The following is a 16199-nucleotide window of genomic DNA, read 5'->3' on the forward strand; positions in this document are numbered from 1 at the left end:
CAAACTCGCGGATACCTGCATCAAACTCTCGAGTACCTACATCAAACTCGCGAGTAACGTCATCAGTTGTAGGTGAACAGCAGACGGCATCTAAACAACAACCCAACAGGTTGTCAGATAAAAGGTATAAGCCATTCCAACGAGAAGATGCCGAAAATGACACCAGTCCGTCGAACGGCCACAATAAAAGGTTACAAGGTCCAAGAAATGTTAAAGAGGATTCGAAGAAAGGAATTCAATTAGATGGTGGAATAAAAACAAACGATACATATCCTCCAGATGTAAACCATACAGATTTTGTAATCGTCTCTCAATGGAAACATTCTTTACCAAATAATGGAACTCAAAGTGGCGGTTGTAACAAGATTAAAAACCCAAACAGTATACAATCCGAATCTTTTTTATCGACTATTGAAGAACAACAGAATCGTGTACATAAATACTTCGGATTATTGGCTTCGGATGTATCGAGTGACGGCGAATGCTTTTTCTCAGTTCCAAGTTCTTGTCAGGATTTATCAGAGTTACCTTAATAATAAATCCGACAATTTTAATGATTATTATTTTTGTTTTGTTTTTTTATGTCTGAATCATCATTATTATTAATTGGGAAGGCTCAATCAATCAATTAATTAATTGAAAAAAAAACTTTGCTCCAATATCATTTAACCTTTGGTCCAACTAAAACGCAAATTCCGTCAAATATACACGTCACTTAAAGCTTGGTTCCCACTAGAACGTAACGCAAGGACGTAAACGCAACGCAAGCGTTTTAACCAATGACAAGCGAAGTTATAGACAGTTAGCAATCACAAGCGAATAAGCCATCGCTTGTGATTGGTCAATTCACTTGCGTTGCGTTACGTCCTTGCGTTGCGTCGCTAGTGGGAACCACGCTTAAGATAAAATGTTGCGTAAACAAACCAACGCGCAGCAGAGAAAAGATCAACAAAGACAATCTTCATCCCGTCATGGGATACGTTGTGTATAGTGAGAGAATATTTAGAGGGTAAGTAACATTTAGGGGTAATAAGATATTGTAAGCCTTTGGGCTTGTTACCGTTGAGCAGACGCGACACTTAGTCTGGGTTCCAGTCGGAGTTTTGACTTATTAGTAAAAAGATAAATATTTTGGCATATGGCGTTTCATACGTAGGCTATATTACTCAGAGCTTGTAAACAGACAAACATCGAAAAGCCTCGAAATAACTACAGACTTGGGGCAAGTCTACTGTCGAATGTTTAATATCGCTACGTGCTATACCATTGATAGTTATTTCTCCATGGTGATACGATACGAGATCGGCGAACATTAACGGAATTCATAAATCATATTTCGGATCAAAATTAAAGCTTTATTCACTGATAATTATTCTTATGCTACTTAAATAAGTTACTTATCCTGTCTTAAAAACGCTTAACTAATTTCGCCTCAAGTAATACAATTATAGACATAATAAAGTTATACATATTTACATAATCAAAAAATCTATTCACATACTTAAAGAAATTAAATTACAAGAAACTTTTGTTAGTATGATTTGAAGGGTTAACGTCTCAAAAGTGGCTTAATATATCTAATTTGGTGTCAATAATTTATTTAACTACAATTATTTCCTAGACTGGTTCATTTTAGGAAATGTGTGACCAATTATAAATAAAAATTAAAGATAAAGAAGTATAGAATTTAACTAAATTGTATATTTATATTTTGTATTAATATCATAAGATAGTTGCAAGAAGGATGACATAGATTGCGTTTGTAACGAGCACAGTGCGTTAGCAAACGCGTCTAATGTTATCCTAAATTTACAAAGGACTAGTACACACTTTTTTTCACACGTCACTTGCGTCACCGTATTATTGGCGCAGTATTGCATAAGAATTAGATTCGTGTGAACTAGGCCTTAGCCGGTACATAGGGTATGATATGGATCCAGCCCGTTTGACGTAACACACCTACGTCATATAGCGCTGATTTGGCATCCTAATATCGTGGGAATGGTGGGGCATCGATGACGGAGCAGACGCAGCAGGTTTGGATGGCGACAAACTGTACTTGTAGATCAGGCGCTTGGTTGCCGTTGTCGTCGTGTGTGCATCCGGCTACCACAAGGGCTCGTTTCCAGGTGAATTTTCCAATACAGACACCACGTGCACCATCGCATTCTTCAGTACTGTAAGTATAGAGCGCTTAGTTTAGTAAATCATTGTCTATAATAGAGAGGTTTCGCAACGCTACGAATACGATAACGAAAACGAATACGTCACGCACATGTATTCGTTTTCGTAAGCCTGCAAAAATCGAGGGCGCCGTCGATCCAAAAAAAAAAAATGTGACTGCGGTAAATTCGAAGCGCAGCAGGTACGTGTTGCTTGGCTGCCTAGGCCTAGCGTAACATCAAAGCGAGTGAGCACTTTAAAAACTGCTATTTATCAAAATCGACTTGTTATTTTAGTAAATTACTTTTAGTAAATTACTTTCAATAAATCTATAATTATATTATAATCATGAATCATTTCTGATTCAAATGCAAAATGTGGAAAATAATCAAAAACTATACTCGTTTTGTAGTTACGAATATGACTGGTGATATTCGTCAACACAAATACGCTTTACGAATATGAAATGGGGATCAGCTCAAAAGTTTCATAAATGTATGACGTATCCGTTTTCGTTATCGTATTCGTAGCGTTGCGAAACCTCCCTAATATAAGTCGCCGGTGAATGCATTAATCAGAATGGATATCACTTTGACACAAACGCAAGGACGTACATAAGCGCGTCCGCCGCAAGTAATTTGGCCAATCACAATGGATTTGATCATCCAAACTGATGATTGTGCTATGGCTAACTCACTTGCGTTATTCTCACGTCATTGCGTTGCGTGGGAACCAAACTTAATTGTGAACCTTCTATAGATATCATGTGATTGTCATCACCTTAACACTGTGATCAAGTCAAAAAGTAACATTTATTATTTCACTTGTAAATCCATTCATCTTGTCAACTTCATACCTAGCTTCACTATACAGCACTCAAAGTCGTCACTAAAGCTCTGTCTACACTATCAAACAAAAATGTGATGTGCCCATATATAGACATGATGATGTCATATCACTACCATATGTTGTGCATATCACTTCCATATTTGGGCACATCACATTTTTTTGGCACATGAAGTTTGATAATGTAGACATGGCTTAAAGCTTGGTTCTCACTTGTACGCAACACAAGGGTCGTCCGCGCAACGTAATTGGGTTGACCAATCGCAATCGACAGTTTCGATGATCCATCGTTCGTGATTGGTCAATACTTGCGTTGCGCTTACGTCATTACGTTGCGTCCTAGTGGGAGAACCGAGCTTTTTAATGAAAACGGATACTTACTCGCATTCTACTGAGAAGAATTCCTGTTTGATAACCGGTGCGTAGCGACGTTTGTCGTCGCCAACTTGTAGAATCTTCACGTAATACCCTTCAGTGTTGAGAGCCCATTCTTGACGATCCAGTTTTGGAGTTGAAGGGCAAATCGGGGAAAATTCGATCTTGATAGGTAGACCTCTGTTTTGGTAATAATCGTATGGAGATGGGTAACCAGCATTTCCTCCCGCACCTCCAGCATTTCCACCATCACCGCCATTTCCACCGTTTCCGTAATTTCCGGCGTCACCACCGTTGCCACCATTTCCTCCTCCGCCAGCACCATCTCCACCAGTTCCACCATTACCACCGTCGCCTTCTTCATACCCACCGCCACCACCATTACCGCCGTTTCCGCCGACACCAGCTACCTCGCCTCCGGTACCGCCATCACCACCGTTACCACCTTCTCCATAGCCACCTGCATCTCCACCAGTTCCACCATTTCCACCATCGCCGAATCCACCACCATTACCACCGGTTCCTCCGTTACCACCGTCGCCCACGACTGCACCGGCATCTCCTCCATTACCTCCATTTCCACCTTGACCACCTAAATCATCGACAACATAGTACCCGTACTGACGACTATATAAAAAAAGTTGGCAAGTTTAAAAAAAAACAGACATACTATACAATATTTGCCCAGTATCATTGGTAATACAGCATCTCATGTGTATGTCATATGTGGTTACTGTATCTTGTAAAGTTAGATTAAGGGTTATAGTATATTATAGTAGGAGATAAAGTTGTAAACTTTACTTAAGCGCTGCTTAATTATCTTGACTTAAGCAAAGAAAAAATGGATAAATGCAAGCCCTGATCACTTGTTCAATCTCCCCATTCCCTCCCACCAACAGAACATGTAGGATGAAAATTCCCTTTATCCAAAATCCACATTTATCGGATTTAAGGTCTGCGCAGACAGCGTCGTACGACGAGGTAAATTAAACATGTTTAAAGTTCTCGCGACGACCACCTGAAAACTACGAGCGCCCGACGCTAACTGAGACAGCACCGACGAGTCAAGAGGATTCGTCGGGCCTCGTTGTACGTCGCTGTCTGAGTGGGCCTTTAGTTATCGTCCTAGTAGGCCTATAATGGGCATCTAGTCTAGGTTACAGACGGTGCTTTTCCACTTAATATTGTATTGGTATAAAATGATAAATATTTTTGCGTTTAATACGTATAATACTTGATCTTGACCATTAAAAGACAATACTAGTATATAATACATATTATTTTTGTTATAATTTTGAAATATGAAATAAACATTTTCGCGCCTAAATGATGATTCGCCGGTTCGTGTGACGAGTGACGGTATGTACATAATAATAATAATGTGCAATTTTAAAAACTTACCCAGTAAAAGTTGCATCTAATGTTGACCGAGGAAATGCTGGATTTAATAACTGGTGATATTCATTAAGTACTCTACCTATCTGACCAGGATTCCAACTGTCTGCTCTGAAAAATAGATAACATATATATATAACATATATATGCGTTTAGAGAAGTAACACCGAAGCTTACAAGGTATTATAATACAGTGGTAGATTGACAGTGGATGCTTGAGGGCTTTTCTCTGTTCCTTAATGATTCATGTATAAGCTAGCAGCTTGAATTTCGATTTTTTTCCTCTCTTTTATGGCTTGAACCACCACTTTTATTCATTCATTCAACATGATTAATTAACTGATGATTAATAAAATTATTCAGTAATATTTATTTTTGATTTTCACACCATCAATATAATCCTCCTTTTTTCGTAATTTGTTAAGTTAGTCCGCGCAAGCTCAGAAATATATAAACATGCGCAGAATGACCGTTAGACCCAATAGATTCGCAGTCGCATTTATATACACAGTGTATACAACAGATTTCACTCTTCCCTGGTATATATAATAATATAGTTGCACTGATGAAGGGCTAGTGTTGTCCGAAATCTAATTTTTCTGGCTGTTTTACTTTATCATTTTGATTACGCTTGTTGCCTATTTTATTTTGTATCTCCATTGAAATCCAGCCACTGATACCCACAGATTTTTTCAGCAATTTCCCTTTGCATTAATGATATAGTAATAGTAATTTATAGATGTTATAAAATAGAAAATTGTACTAAAATAATTTAACTTACCCGCACTGAGGATCGTATGAGCTACGTGTCAGGCGCACTGATCTGGCGCTTACGTACGCTATGACGCACATAAAAATAATTCGTCCCAACTGTTTTGAAAAAAAATTAAGAAAATTGAAATACAATAATATTGTTGCTTTTGCCATCACACTCTCTTCTAGCTTGTACCTTATATTATTCATTCATTCATTTCTTTATTTCGGATAGTACATCCATATACAAATCATACAAAAAAAAAAAACAATCTATACAATATTTACTTACCATCGTTCTGATTAGTACTATACTAGTCTATAATACTTGGTTGGCTGTAGCAAGTTACCACTTCTGCATTACAAGATCTTCTTAAATACCAACTAGGATACTATAGCCACGCCCATTTGTTACGTCACTAAAAGGTTTGCGACTTCTTGGATACCATATGGCTGGGACAATTCACAAAAATACTTAAATGGTTTTTAAGTAGTGAATTGTTTTTTGGTTATCGTATTATCATTAGCAAAATTGAATAAGAATGCGGTGGATTTTAATATAGTTCAAGATTTTAGCACTACAAATTACACGAACAATGTTGAGATGTGTACACTTGTGATTAAGCCTCATCCGGGGTCTTAGTGTTTACAATGTGTCATCGAAAGAGGGGAATATTGGAGAAAAAAATGTTACCGCATGTTATTTCATTGATTCTATAAATCTATGAATTATCAATAATGATAATATATTATTGTCATACATATTTGAAAATAAATAGTCTACTAAAATAATGTCTATAATGTAGATATATATCGATATTATTACCTTCATTCTCTCTATATTTTGAGTTTATTTTTATTTTTTATTTTATTATTTTAATTATTCAATAAAAATTCTTAAAAGCATTGTAATTCGTATAGATACATATAAACAACATTAGGTATAGACACTTTCGTGACCACCGCCAAATTCTGCAGATGTCAGTGGATAGAGTCTAACTGACTATTGCAAGTCATCTAGAAAAGAGTCTAGCTGTATTAAATACTTTTAATACATGTTATCTCTGGCAATAGTTAGGCTTTAGCTGCAGACTCGGGTGTCGTGGACGGTGCATTAACCTACACAATAGTGTTCCCTGAATAGTGGTGTTCCCAGAATGAGGATTAACCCCCGTAGGCCTATGTTCCTTTCACTGGAAATTGTAAATAAGGAATAGACCTAAGGATGTCCCGGAATAGTAAAGGTTATTTGAAGTTATCTTTTTAAAATGTTATCTTAGATCTGAATCTTGTTGTTGTAGACGATGAATTAACCTCCAGATGAGTCCGGTAGATTAATTAAGGGGACACTTTCCTGTGAAACGAATGGGAGGAAATATGTTATTCGAATTTATTTATAATATTATAATAACATAATATGTTAACCCCTATTCACACAATAGCTTGTTTTGTGGTTGTCCCTGTTTCATTTCGTCTCAGTTTTACACTGTTACAAATTTACTTAAATAAATATCAATTTTCACTTGACCAAAAATGGTATAAACATTTTTTTAAAGCAACAATAGTCAAATTATCCGACAATGGTTTTGTTGTCAAGTTTAACCGTTTATTTCGTATCTATAAGTGAAATCATTGTTTTTGTTCGTTTTTTTTTATATGGAAGTGATCGTGAATAACTTGTAATTTAATGTTTGATGTGATAATTTGTGTGTTCTATTTGCCTTTGTATACTTCTTTAATTAATGCACAGCACTTTGGTATTTTTTTTGGAAAAGCGCTTTATAAATCTATATAGTATAAAAACGGCCCATTCAAAGTCTTTATTAATAATATTTTTAATTAATTTAATCTTCACTTTTTTCATATTTTAGGGGAAAATACATCAATAATGATTTTTTTCTCGTTGAATAGTAAATATCTAGTTATTTAAATAGACAATTCTTTTTTGTATACACGTCATTTAAAAAACTAATAATTAGGCCTATCGCCATTTAATATTTTGTCTTTTACATTAATTACATACATTATTTAATTTTACGCTTTTGCGGTTTCCTGTTGATCTTCTCTCGTAACAATCCACGCCATATGGTATTTAGTTTTCATTCAAAACACAATGAAATAACAAGTTTAAAAGGCGTTTGAATGTGGTAATGAACTTAGACGTACGAGTATCATAATTAATAATGAAGTATGCGTGAATGAGATGCATATATTAAATGACGTATTATGATTCCTCTCATTAACTGTCTCGTCCCTACTTCAGATCTGTTCCCCTTGTAACTTGAAGTACACTTGCTTATCTAGGCCTACTACCAGCTGTAGCTAAGTACTTTTAACTACCTTCGTATTTGTAACTTTTCCGGGTGGTTTTTATCGTGGATGCCCCGCCTAGCATTTTTTTTAGCTCCGCCCCTCGAGACGGTTTGTGTATAAAGAGAAGTAGTCGAGATTTCTGAATCGAAAAAACAGTGTTGACTTCATCGGCCGAAATACATGACCTGCAGTTAAAATGGTAAGTTTATTTTCAAACGAGGTCTTCTAAATCTTTAATAATTTGAAATAAATATTGTATTTTTATTATTATTATTATTACGAGAAACTTTGTTTATTCACTCTAAAGTTTGTACTTTTTAAGAGTGTTTAAAATTGAGCAATTCAAGTGGGCTAGTGATCTGAAGATCGTGTTTTCGAGTCGTAGTAGCCTACCCGAGAATATTACTTATATGCATTTATTGTTAATATATTATACTGTTTATAGATTAAAATCGTTGGTATTCTCTGTTTAATTGCGATCGTTTCGGCATCATATGAACCGGTTGACGAAAGGCTTTGTGGGTAAGTGCCAGTAATTTACCGACCTATTACATTTGATTTTGTTGACAAATACGCTCCGACCTAGACTTGTCTGAAAACAAAAGTTTACATGCTCAAGCATGAAACGCCATATGTGCCAAAATATTTATCTTTTTACTAATATTAAGTCTGGAACTCAAACTAGCTCCGACCCCTATTACAGTTTAAATCCTTCCCAGTACAATTGTATGCCTCGTGCAATTTGTATAATGAGCAATACAAACTCGCTCTATCTTACAGTATTAATATAATAGTTGATTTCATTGTTTTATAGACTTACCAAAGATGCAAAGAGATTGTCAGAATTGCTGCAAACGTACGATTATCTTCTAAATCCCCAGTTGCCAAGAGTCGACCCAGATGTCGTATTGTAAGTTTCAGTAATCTAAACTTTAATTTCTAATTAAGAATATTAAATAGATTGATTTTCTTATGGGTTTTTAAAAAATATCAATCAATTAATATAACGTGTATGTAAGCGAAGGAAGGCGTAGAATATCTTCAGAAAAATCCGTTCTTGCTTGATGTAGACATGTCACGTACAAAAGGTCTCCGCTTTTATCAGTGGCGCGGTGGATCAATGATTTTTAAATAGAGAGGGAGTGGAAGAGGTGCCTTGTAAATTGTAATTGAAATGTTGAAATAGCCTATTACTACCTCACCCCACCCCCTTCTTCAAGCGTTTATGTGGGTGCATATGAGAGTGAACTCGAAAAAGATGACCGCAAAAGTGAAGTTTAGTACGGTACCGTAAGTCATATAATGTTCTCTTTTTCTCGACTTGCTTAGTTATGGCGTGCCATTTATAAACTATGGCCTCCCAAACTTCGATGGTGGTGACGGTGGTAATGGTGGTACCGGTGGTGTAGATGGAGACGGTGGTAATGGAGGAAATGGTGGTAATGCTATTAACGATGGTCAAGGTGGTAGTGGAGGAAACGGTGGCAACGGAGGTGGAGCTTATGGTGACGGCATTGGTGATGGTGGTGAGGGCGGTAATGGTGGCGAAGGTGGTGTTCTTGGAGGCCAGGGTGGTTCTGGTGGATCTGGTGGTGACGGAGGTGAAAATGGCGGTGAAGGAGGTCAAGGTGGAACCGGTGGTAACGGTGGGCATCTTGGTGGCAATGGAGGTTCTGGAGGTAGCGGTGGACAAGGAGGATTCTTTGGTGGTAATGGTGGCGATGGCGGTACTGGTGGTAACGGTGGTACCGGTTATCCGCTGGTACCTCCTTTTATAGCAGCCAATCCTTCTAGCTATATACCTGGTTTACTGCCCAGAAATGTTGATCTTTGCCCGGTAATCAGACGTAATATCCAGCGTGAAACAGCCTACAACACACGTGGTCATTTGGTCTATCTTGTACAAGCTAAACTTGGAAAAATCAAAATACAACAATATTTCGATGAGTCTCGTTGTTCGTAAGTAGGCCTACGGTTTTATTTTTACTTTTGTGTTAATATCTAAATATACAGTAGTACCCCTAGTAAATGAACACATTTGTGACCCAAATGTCTCTTAAAATATAGTCTTTGTCTAAACAGGGGTTGGCCTAATTTTACGTTTCCCTTCACTGGTTTCAGGAGAAATTGTCCCCTTACTTGTACTGTATGTAAAAAAATAAAGCTTATTATATTAGTTGAATTCAACACTACAGTATTATATAAAATAAATACAGTAGAATGCCCAGGGATACCATAAGCACCCACCAAAATGTCCCCTAAATAGAAGTTGGTAGTACGGTAGTGTAAAACAATATATTGTACTCATTCGTTTCATGGGAATGTGTCCCCTGGATAGGGATGTCCCGAACAACGTGGAGTCTGTAAAAATAGTGTTTAGATCTTAAACACCTATTTTGTACCCACTTTTCCCACACGATTAGCTTTTAAACACGAGTTACATGTTTAGCGTGTTTAAAACCGTACCTAAACGTGTTTATAGCTACATGTTGTTTTCCTTCACTCGTTTAGCAGTCAACATGTCACTATTATGTTCAGTCAACATGTTTAGGTGCATATGATTTTACTGTGGCGGTTCCACGCATTGCAAATTATTAAACACGTTTAAAACCTAAACGTGTCTTTATATTGCTTCACATGTTTAACAATCAACACGTCACTGATGTGTTCAGTTGGATAAGAAGATTACATGTTTAGAATGTATTTAGAACCTAAACATGTTCATATCTAAACATGTTTAAGGCTAAACGTGTGGAAAAGTGAGATCTAAACACTATTTTTACAGTGTAGCACTGTAAAAATATATTTATATATGTAGCTTAAATAATTTGAGCTTGTTTTTTTCTTCTTCAGTAAACAGAGGTGTGCACTTCTTGGCCCGCGAGCTGGACACTGTATTCAAAAGTTCGAATGGAGAAAAGCTTTAGTTGTTGCGGGATGCGATCACGGTAAAGCTGACGTCAGAGTACAATACGTTGCTATCCCATCCTGTTGCGCCTGTGAATTTCTTCTTTAAAATGTCCAAACATAATATAACTTCTCTCACAAACTTTATTCCAAGAGAATTTTTATTCTTTTTCAAACTAATTATTAAATTAAATTATTAAAGACAAGACAATTGTAGGCCAATAAATATTAAACTAGTATAATAGTTTAAAGCACAAAAGCATTATATATATAACGTCACTGTGCGTCACAAACGGGGATTTCCCCTTTTTAAACAATGAGCGAGGGCGACAAACTGGTTTGGCCATAACTTACAATTATTTAGTTCTCTCAGCTGTTATTTAAGGTAAATTATACTGTATTTAAATAAATGTATATAATTATTTTCGCCTCAAGTAATTAGACAAATAAGGTTGTACATATTTAATTAAGTTATTTCAAAATCTTTCATTATATTTGTAATTAAGTTAATTAAGGAAATCTTTAATTGTAAACACTAAAGTATATGCAACATGTGTAACGACGTTCGTGAATAAATTAACGATTTGGTCAAGGGTTACAATAAATATAATAATTTGCAAAACATGCTTTATGTATTATTATATAGTTTTCTCTTATGTAGTATGCCTTTAACTTATCTACCGAAAAATATGACATAAATAAAAACATGTGTGTCCGAACGTACAGTGGCAAGACGTAATCATGTTAATATAGAGCGATCTTTGAGATACGAATGATCTTGATGATGACAATGATGATGATTTAGCAACATATCAGCTTCAACCTCGTCATTATCGTTATTAACATCAAGAACAAGATTATTAATTTATCATCAGCCACAAAATTAATTTTACTACATAACATATTATCAAAATAGCGATCATGTTTCATTATTAAGAAAAAATCAACACCGCCCTCTTTAGCTTTGAAAATAATTTAATTGCTAGAAACCGAAAACAAAACTCATTCATGCATGAATGATTTCAAACGATGAATAATGCACGAAACAGCCAAAGAATAATAGGGCCTAATACTTCTGAAATACAACAATTGTGATGGTATTAATGGGGCCAGTTTCTTGGACTTAATTATTCAGTTAGCGGCAAATATACATGAAAGTGGTAAAATGTTTGGATATATTGTTTAATAGTTAGCCGGCTTTCAACCGGTTAATCTAATGAGACGATCCGCCGAGTAGGCTAGGCCTCTAGGCTGTTAGCGTATATTTTTTGATCGACGAGGGTTGCGGCGAATCGGAGAAGACTGCTCTGCTTCTCTCTGCATGCTTTGTGTCTCGGTGTTCCTGTCAGCTTGTCGTACTGACCGGTAGAGTGACCTAGACATACATACTGTGTCTGTGGCCTAGTTTTTGTTTTTGGATTAATGGAATAAAAATTTTCAATAATTGAAACAGAAACATTGGAAAATTGTAAGTGGTATTTAACATATTTTAAATTTATTAAAAATTGTCTTCACCTTTCAAGCCTAATTAGTAATGCTAGTAAAAGTTTCGACTTAATAATAAAATAAAATAGACATGTTTTAACCTGGGCAAAAACAAACAAAATCATGATTTTTACTTTATATAATAATAATGCGTTTTAATTTATTTAGCAATTAATAGGCCTACAAACAGAACTAACTATTAATATAATTTTACAAAGACTTTTATTTTTGTTTATAAATGTATCAAAAGAGATTATTATAGTTTTTCATACTACTACTAGAGTTGGCAGGTTGGTTAATTTTATCACTTTTTTTCCAGACAGAATTTGCAAGCATCATTAAATATAGAGTATTGGAAAGAATAAAGGTGTTAAAAATGTTTCAGGCAATATACAGTAGAGATATAAAACAAAGGTAATTCCCACGAGAAAATCTTCAACACATTTTCATCGAGAATCAGCACGATCTATTTATAACCATGTCTAGAAACGGTGTTTGCAGTCGAAACTTGACCTCGAAAAATATTCGAATTTTTTTAATGACACTAATGATGATGTGGCTCACCTGTATGCTAATGATATTCCAAACAATGAAAGCCGAACCTGAACCACGCCACGAAAGTGAGAGATTGAGGGACGAAATTTTAGAAATTAGCCAAAAGTATATACAAGCACTGGCAGTAGAGCATTCCAAAGGAGATAAAATGTCCAATAGTTTAATAGCGAGAGGTATGTGAAATTAAATTTGTTATTTTAAAAAAATATACTGTAAATTAGAATAAAGTAGACAGAAAAGCACTTTTATTTCAGTAATACAATGGAATATATTGATTTTTTATTTTTGGGTCATAAAATGTCAAAATGAAAGAAAAGAAAAAGTCCTATTACTTCAATTGATTTGTAATCAATTATTATTAGTGCTCTCTTTGTAAGTAATCCCACCCAATGATTTTCACAAAATTTCATACCATCATGGCCCAATATACAGTACTCATTTATTATTATTTTTCTTTATTTTTTCATTTACTTTTATTTTTTTCAGATTTAAAACAGACAATTGCAACAGTTCTTGACAGTTTAATAGAACGAATCGATAAAATTGAGCAAAGACTCGATGAAGTTTTATCAAACAATACATTCCTCTTATCGCGAAATTTAAGTCATATACTAGAAACACCGGGTATCGTAAGTTTACGAGAATACCAAGTACGAAAAGAAAACAAATTACATATGAATAAAAAAACTAAAGCTAATTCAAGGAAGCATACCACTGTCGAGGATAATAATATGTTCGTTGGAGGAGTGAACCAAAAATTACCCGGCGGTTCACAACCTAATGGTACGTTAATTTTTAAATTTTTTTATATAGATTTAGGAAAATTGCCAAGGATAACCATAATCGACTTCATTCACTATCCTTAACGGTGGCGATCCTGTTCACAAGATAAACATATACAAGATGCTCTTCATAAACAAAGTCTTATTACTATAATAATTACTTATTATAAGTCTTTGGGAGTGGAGTTATAATTTGTCATTAGAAAAAATCATGACACTGACAGGACTTAACCCTTGGATTGGTAGCCAAGCATAATAACCACCAAGCCACAAAGTCAACTCCATTAAGTTTATTTTGTTAATTATTTCCCCTCTTTTTGGAGACATTACTTCATTCACTTCATCTTTTACAGTACCATATTCAAAATGTTTGTTTTTCCAACAGATGATCTTTTTACCAAAAGTGGATGTGATATAAATTTATTAGACTTGGCATCTTATCCAAATTGCAAAGGAAAGTTAGGTGTAAGTAAATTATTTTATTTCTAATCTATGGATCAGTTTCTTTGTTGTCGGTTCTGTCTGTTAGCAAATTTACGTCATAACTACTAATGTAAACGGATTTATCATAAACAATTTTTTTTTATAAATGATCTTTTTTAGTTGTATTCTTTAATCTTAAATAATTTATTAGGTCATCATTATTCATTGAGGCATTCTGTTTATTACCAAGATTATTATAATAATTTGATTAAAAAAACTAAATTTTCTAAATTTCTAAATTTGATTAAATAAACTACAATTACAATTTGATTAAAAATATTTTATCATGTATGAGGAAGTGACAACATCCGACAGAACATTGCTCAATCAATGCTACAATAATCCCCTGTTGTTATTGAGGTGATAATCACATGTGTATGTAATTATTAAAAGTATTAATTCATAATATTAATATTGAATAATTAATAATTATTGAACCAACTTTCAGGTAACGTATAGTTAAACCAATTCTTTTTTCTCAAAATCAAATTGGCCACATTTTAAACTAATGATACAAAGTAGACAATGAAGGAATATTTAATTCTTTATAAAAAATTATAAACTTTTCTCAAATTTCCATTTCACTTAAATATCATAACTGACAAGTGACATAGTCATTTTGAATATTTTCATTCAAAAAATTATATGACAACACAATCTACAGTTATTACTTTATGAAACCATACAGAATTGACAAAAATGATACAAAGACAGCAATCAAGCTTCCACAAAAGTACAGTAGTATGAGGTAATTGTACTCTTTAATTACAATATAATTATCAATTTTTTTTCTACTGTAGACCGAAATCTTCATTCATTTCATGCTCTTATTACTTTGAATTGTGCATTGCTATACCAGATACTACTAATTTACAAAATTCATTTCTATTGAAATTGAATAATGTCCCAAAATGCTCTAGACTATAATATACACCAATACATGTCTATGTGTTGATTTGAACTTTAACATTTAAAGGGATTTCCCCCATAAACATAGCCTCAACTACCTATAATTAATTTTCAACATTTTTGATAGAAAAAGTCAGTAGTTTTTGCATAGCATCAAACAATGAAGGACTTTTTTATGTTATAAAAAGGAGGAAATTCAATAATTAAAAAATAAAGTGAGGAACTAACTAACAGATACTATACATCCGTGTGAATAATAATAATTTACTTGCTTATAGCGCATATACTGTAAACAAGCTCTCAATTTTGATAACTTAACAAAACATCAGGTTTTTCATACACGCTGGAAATTAATTTAAGTGGTAGATTATGGTATCAGACTAACGGAATTAATCAAAACATGTTATTGTTACGTCGGATTAAATAATTGTTTAAATCACAAGTCTTAATGGAATTCCTAATTGCCTTTAATATCAATTTGAATCTACAGTAAATATATGAATTGGATGAAATATCCACCATGTGATAAAATTCATTATTGTTCACGTTCTTTTTTGTTTTGTATTTAATTGGTTGAGTTCTGCTGTATACAATGGGGGGTAACAATGTTCTATTCGATGTATACATTAGAACAGTATATCATCATACTCTTAAAAAATATAAATATTTGAACAAGGAAATAAGATAAAAAATTAAAATTAATAGTCAATTATGTCTCTCTCTGTGATTTGAGAGTACATCTTTGATTCGACTATAAATCTTGGTTCGAACTGCAGGCAGGAGGAAACGCAACGACGACGTAGGCGCACAAGAGTCAGTTTGGATGATCTATTGCGTCGTGAATGGTCAAATGATTTGTGGTGCACTTTAATTAACTTGTGCACTTAACTACAGTATGTTTCATAAAACAATTCACTATTGTTATGGTTACCACTCTGCCTGCCAGGACTATGACCTATGCTTTTAAACTTTGGATTCAGACATAAATTAATGTTTTGCTTTTATATGGTTAAATATAGGCCTACTGTAGATCTTTAAAAAACTGATGAGCTGATCCCCATCATTTTCTTGGTATCCATCTTTCATGTAAACTCATTGAAAATTTATATTTATTGAAACCATAAAGAATAAATTATGAAACAATTTACTGTTAAGTGAAAACAAAAGGGAGCTAATTCATGCAAGCCAAAAATGATTAATTTATCGTTAACAAATATACCATTTTCATTTTAA

The 16199-nt window shown here is 34.2% G+C and overlaps 3 protein-coding genes across 5 annotated transcripts in view; 2 read left to right on the plus strand and 1 right to left on the minus strand.

The window, feature by feature from the left end:
- Window positions 1-1851: 1851 nt before the first annotated feature.
- LOC144837866 (uncharacterized) lies at window positions 1852-5870 on the minus strand. Its single transcript, XM_078693169.1, has 5 exons — window positions 5825-5870; window positions 5561-5649; window positions 4786-4890; window positions 3391-4011; window positions 1852-2177 (listed from the first exon to the last, which is right to left on the minus strand). Exons 1-5 carry the CDS (start codon window positions 5825-5827, stop codon window positions 1988-1990), a joined length of 1008 nt encoding a protein of 335 aa, XP_078549295.1. The 5' UTR covers window positions 5828-5870; the 3' UTR covers window positions 1852-1987.
- A 1770-nt stretch (window positions 5871-7640) lies between these two features.
- On the plus strand, window positions 7641-11324 carry LOC144852254 (uncharacterized). Its single transcript, XM_078710035.1, has 5 exons — window positions 7641-8044; window positions 8291-8367; window positions 8660-8755; window positions 9175-9804; window positions 10699-11324. Exons 1-5 carry the CDS (start codon window positions 8042-8044, stop codon window positions 10859-10861), a joined length of 969 nt encoding a protein of 322 aa, XP_078566161.1. The 5' UTR covers window positions 7641-8041; the 3' UTR covers window positions 10862-11324.
- Window positions 11325-11819: 495 nt separating this feature from the next.
- Window positions 11820-16199, plus strand: part of LOC144837542 (alpha-1,6-mannosylglycoprotein 6-beta-N-acetylglucosaminyltransferase A-like) — a 36096-nt gene continuing 31716 nt past the window's right edge. For 2 of the 3 annotated variants that reach the window (XR_013611524.1, XM_078692716.1), the window contains exons 1-4: window positions 11820-12220; window positions 12557-12965; window positions 13279-13575; window positions 13960-14039. Coding sequence is in view for 2 of the 3 variants with exons in the window: in XM_078692716.1 (XP_078548842.1) it covers window positions 12716-12965; window positions 13279-13575; window positions 13960-14039 (627 nt within the window). In the remaining variant the exon portion in view is untranslated. The remainder of the gene's footprint in view (window positions 12221-12556; window positions 12966-13278; window positions 13576-13959; window positions 14040-16199) is intronic. The other variant, XM_078692723.1, reaches the window with a different exon arrangement.

This window comes from Antedon bifida, chromosome 1, assembly GCF_963402885.1.
Source record: "Antedon bifida chromosome 1, ecAntBifi1.1, whole genome shotgun sequence".
Classification (NCBI taxonomy): Eukaryota; Metazoa; Echinodermata; class Crinoidea; order Comatulida; family Antedonidae; genus Antedon; species Antedon bifida.

Bases quoted from the DNA above. Each gene is read 5' to 3' on its own strand.
- LOC144837866 (XM_078693169.1), bottom strand. The intron at 4,891-5,560 runs GTAAGTTAAATT...TCTATTTTTCAG, and splicing joins TCATACGATCCTCAGTGCGG to AGCAGACAGTTGGAATCCTG. The intron at 4,012-4,785 runs GTAAGTTTTTAA...TTTTTTATATAG, and splicing joins TTAGATGCAACTTTTACTGG to TCGTCAGTACGGGTACTATG.
- LOC144852254 (XM_078710035.1), top strand. The intron at 8,368-8,659 runs GTAAGTGCCAGT...ATTGTTTTATAG, and splicing joins GTTGACGAAAGGCTTTGTGG to ACTTACCAAAGATGCAAAGA. The intron at 8,756-9,174 runs GTAAGTTTCAGT...CGACTTGCTTAG, and splicing joins GTCGACCCAGATGTCGTATT to TTATGGCGTGCCATTTATAA.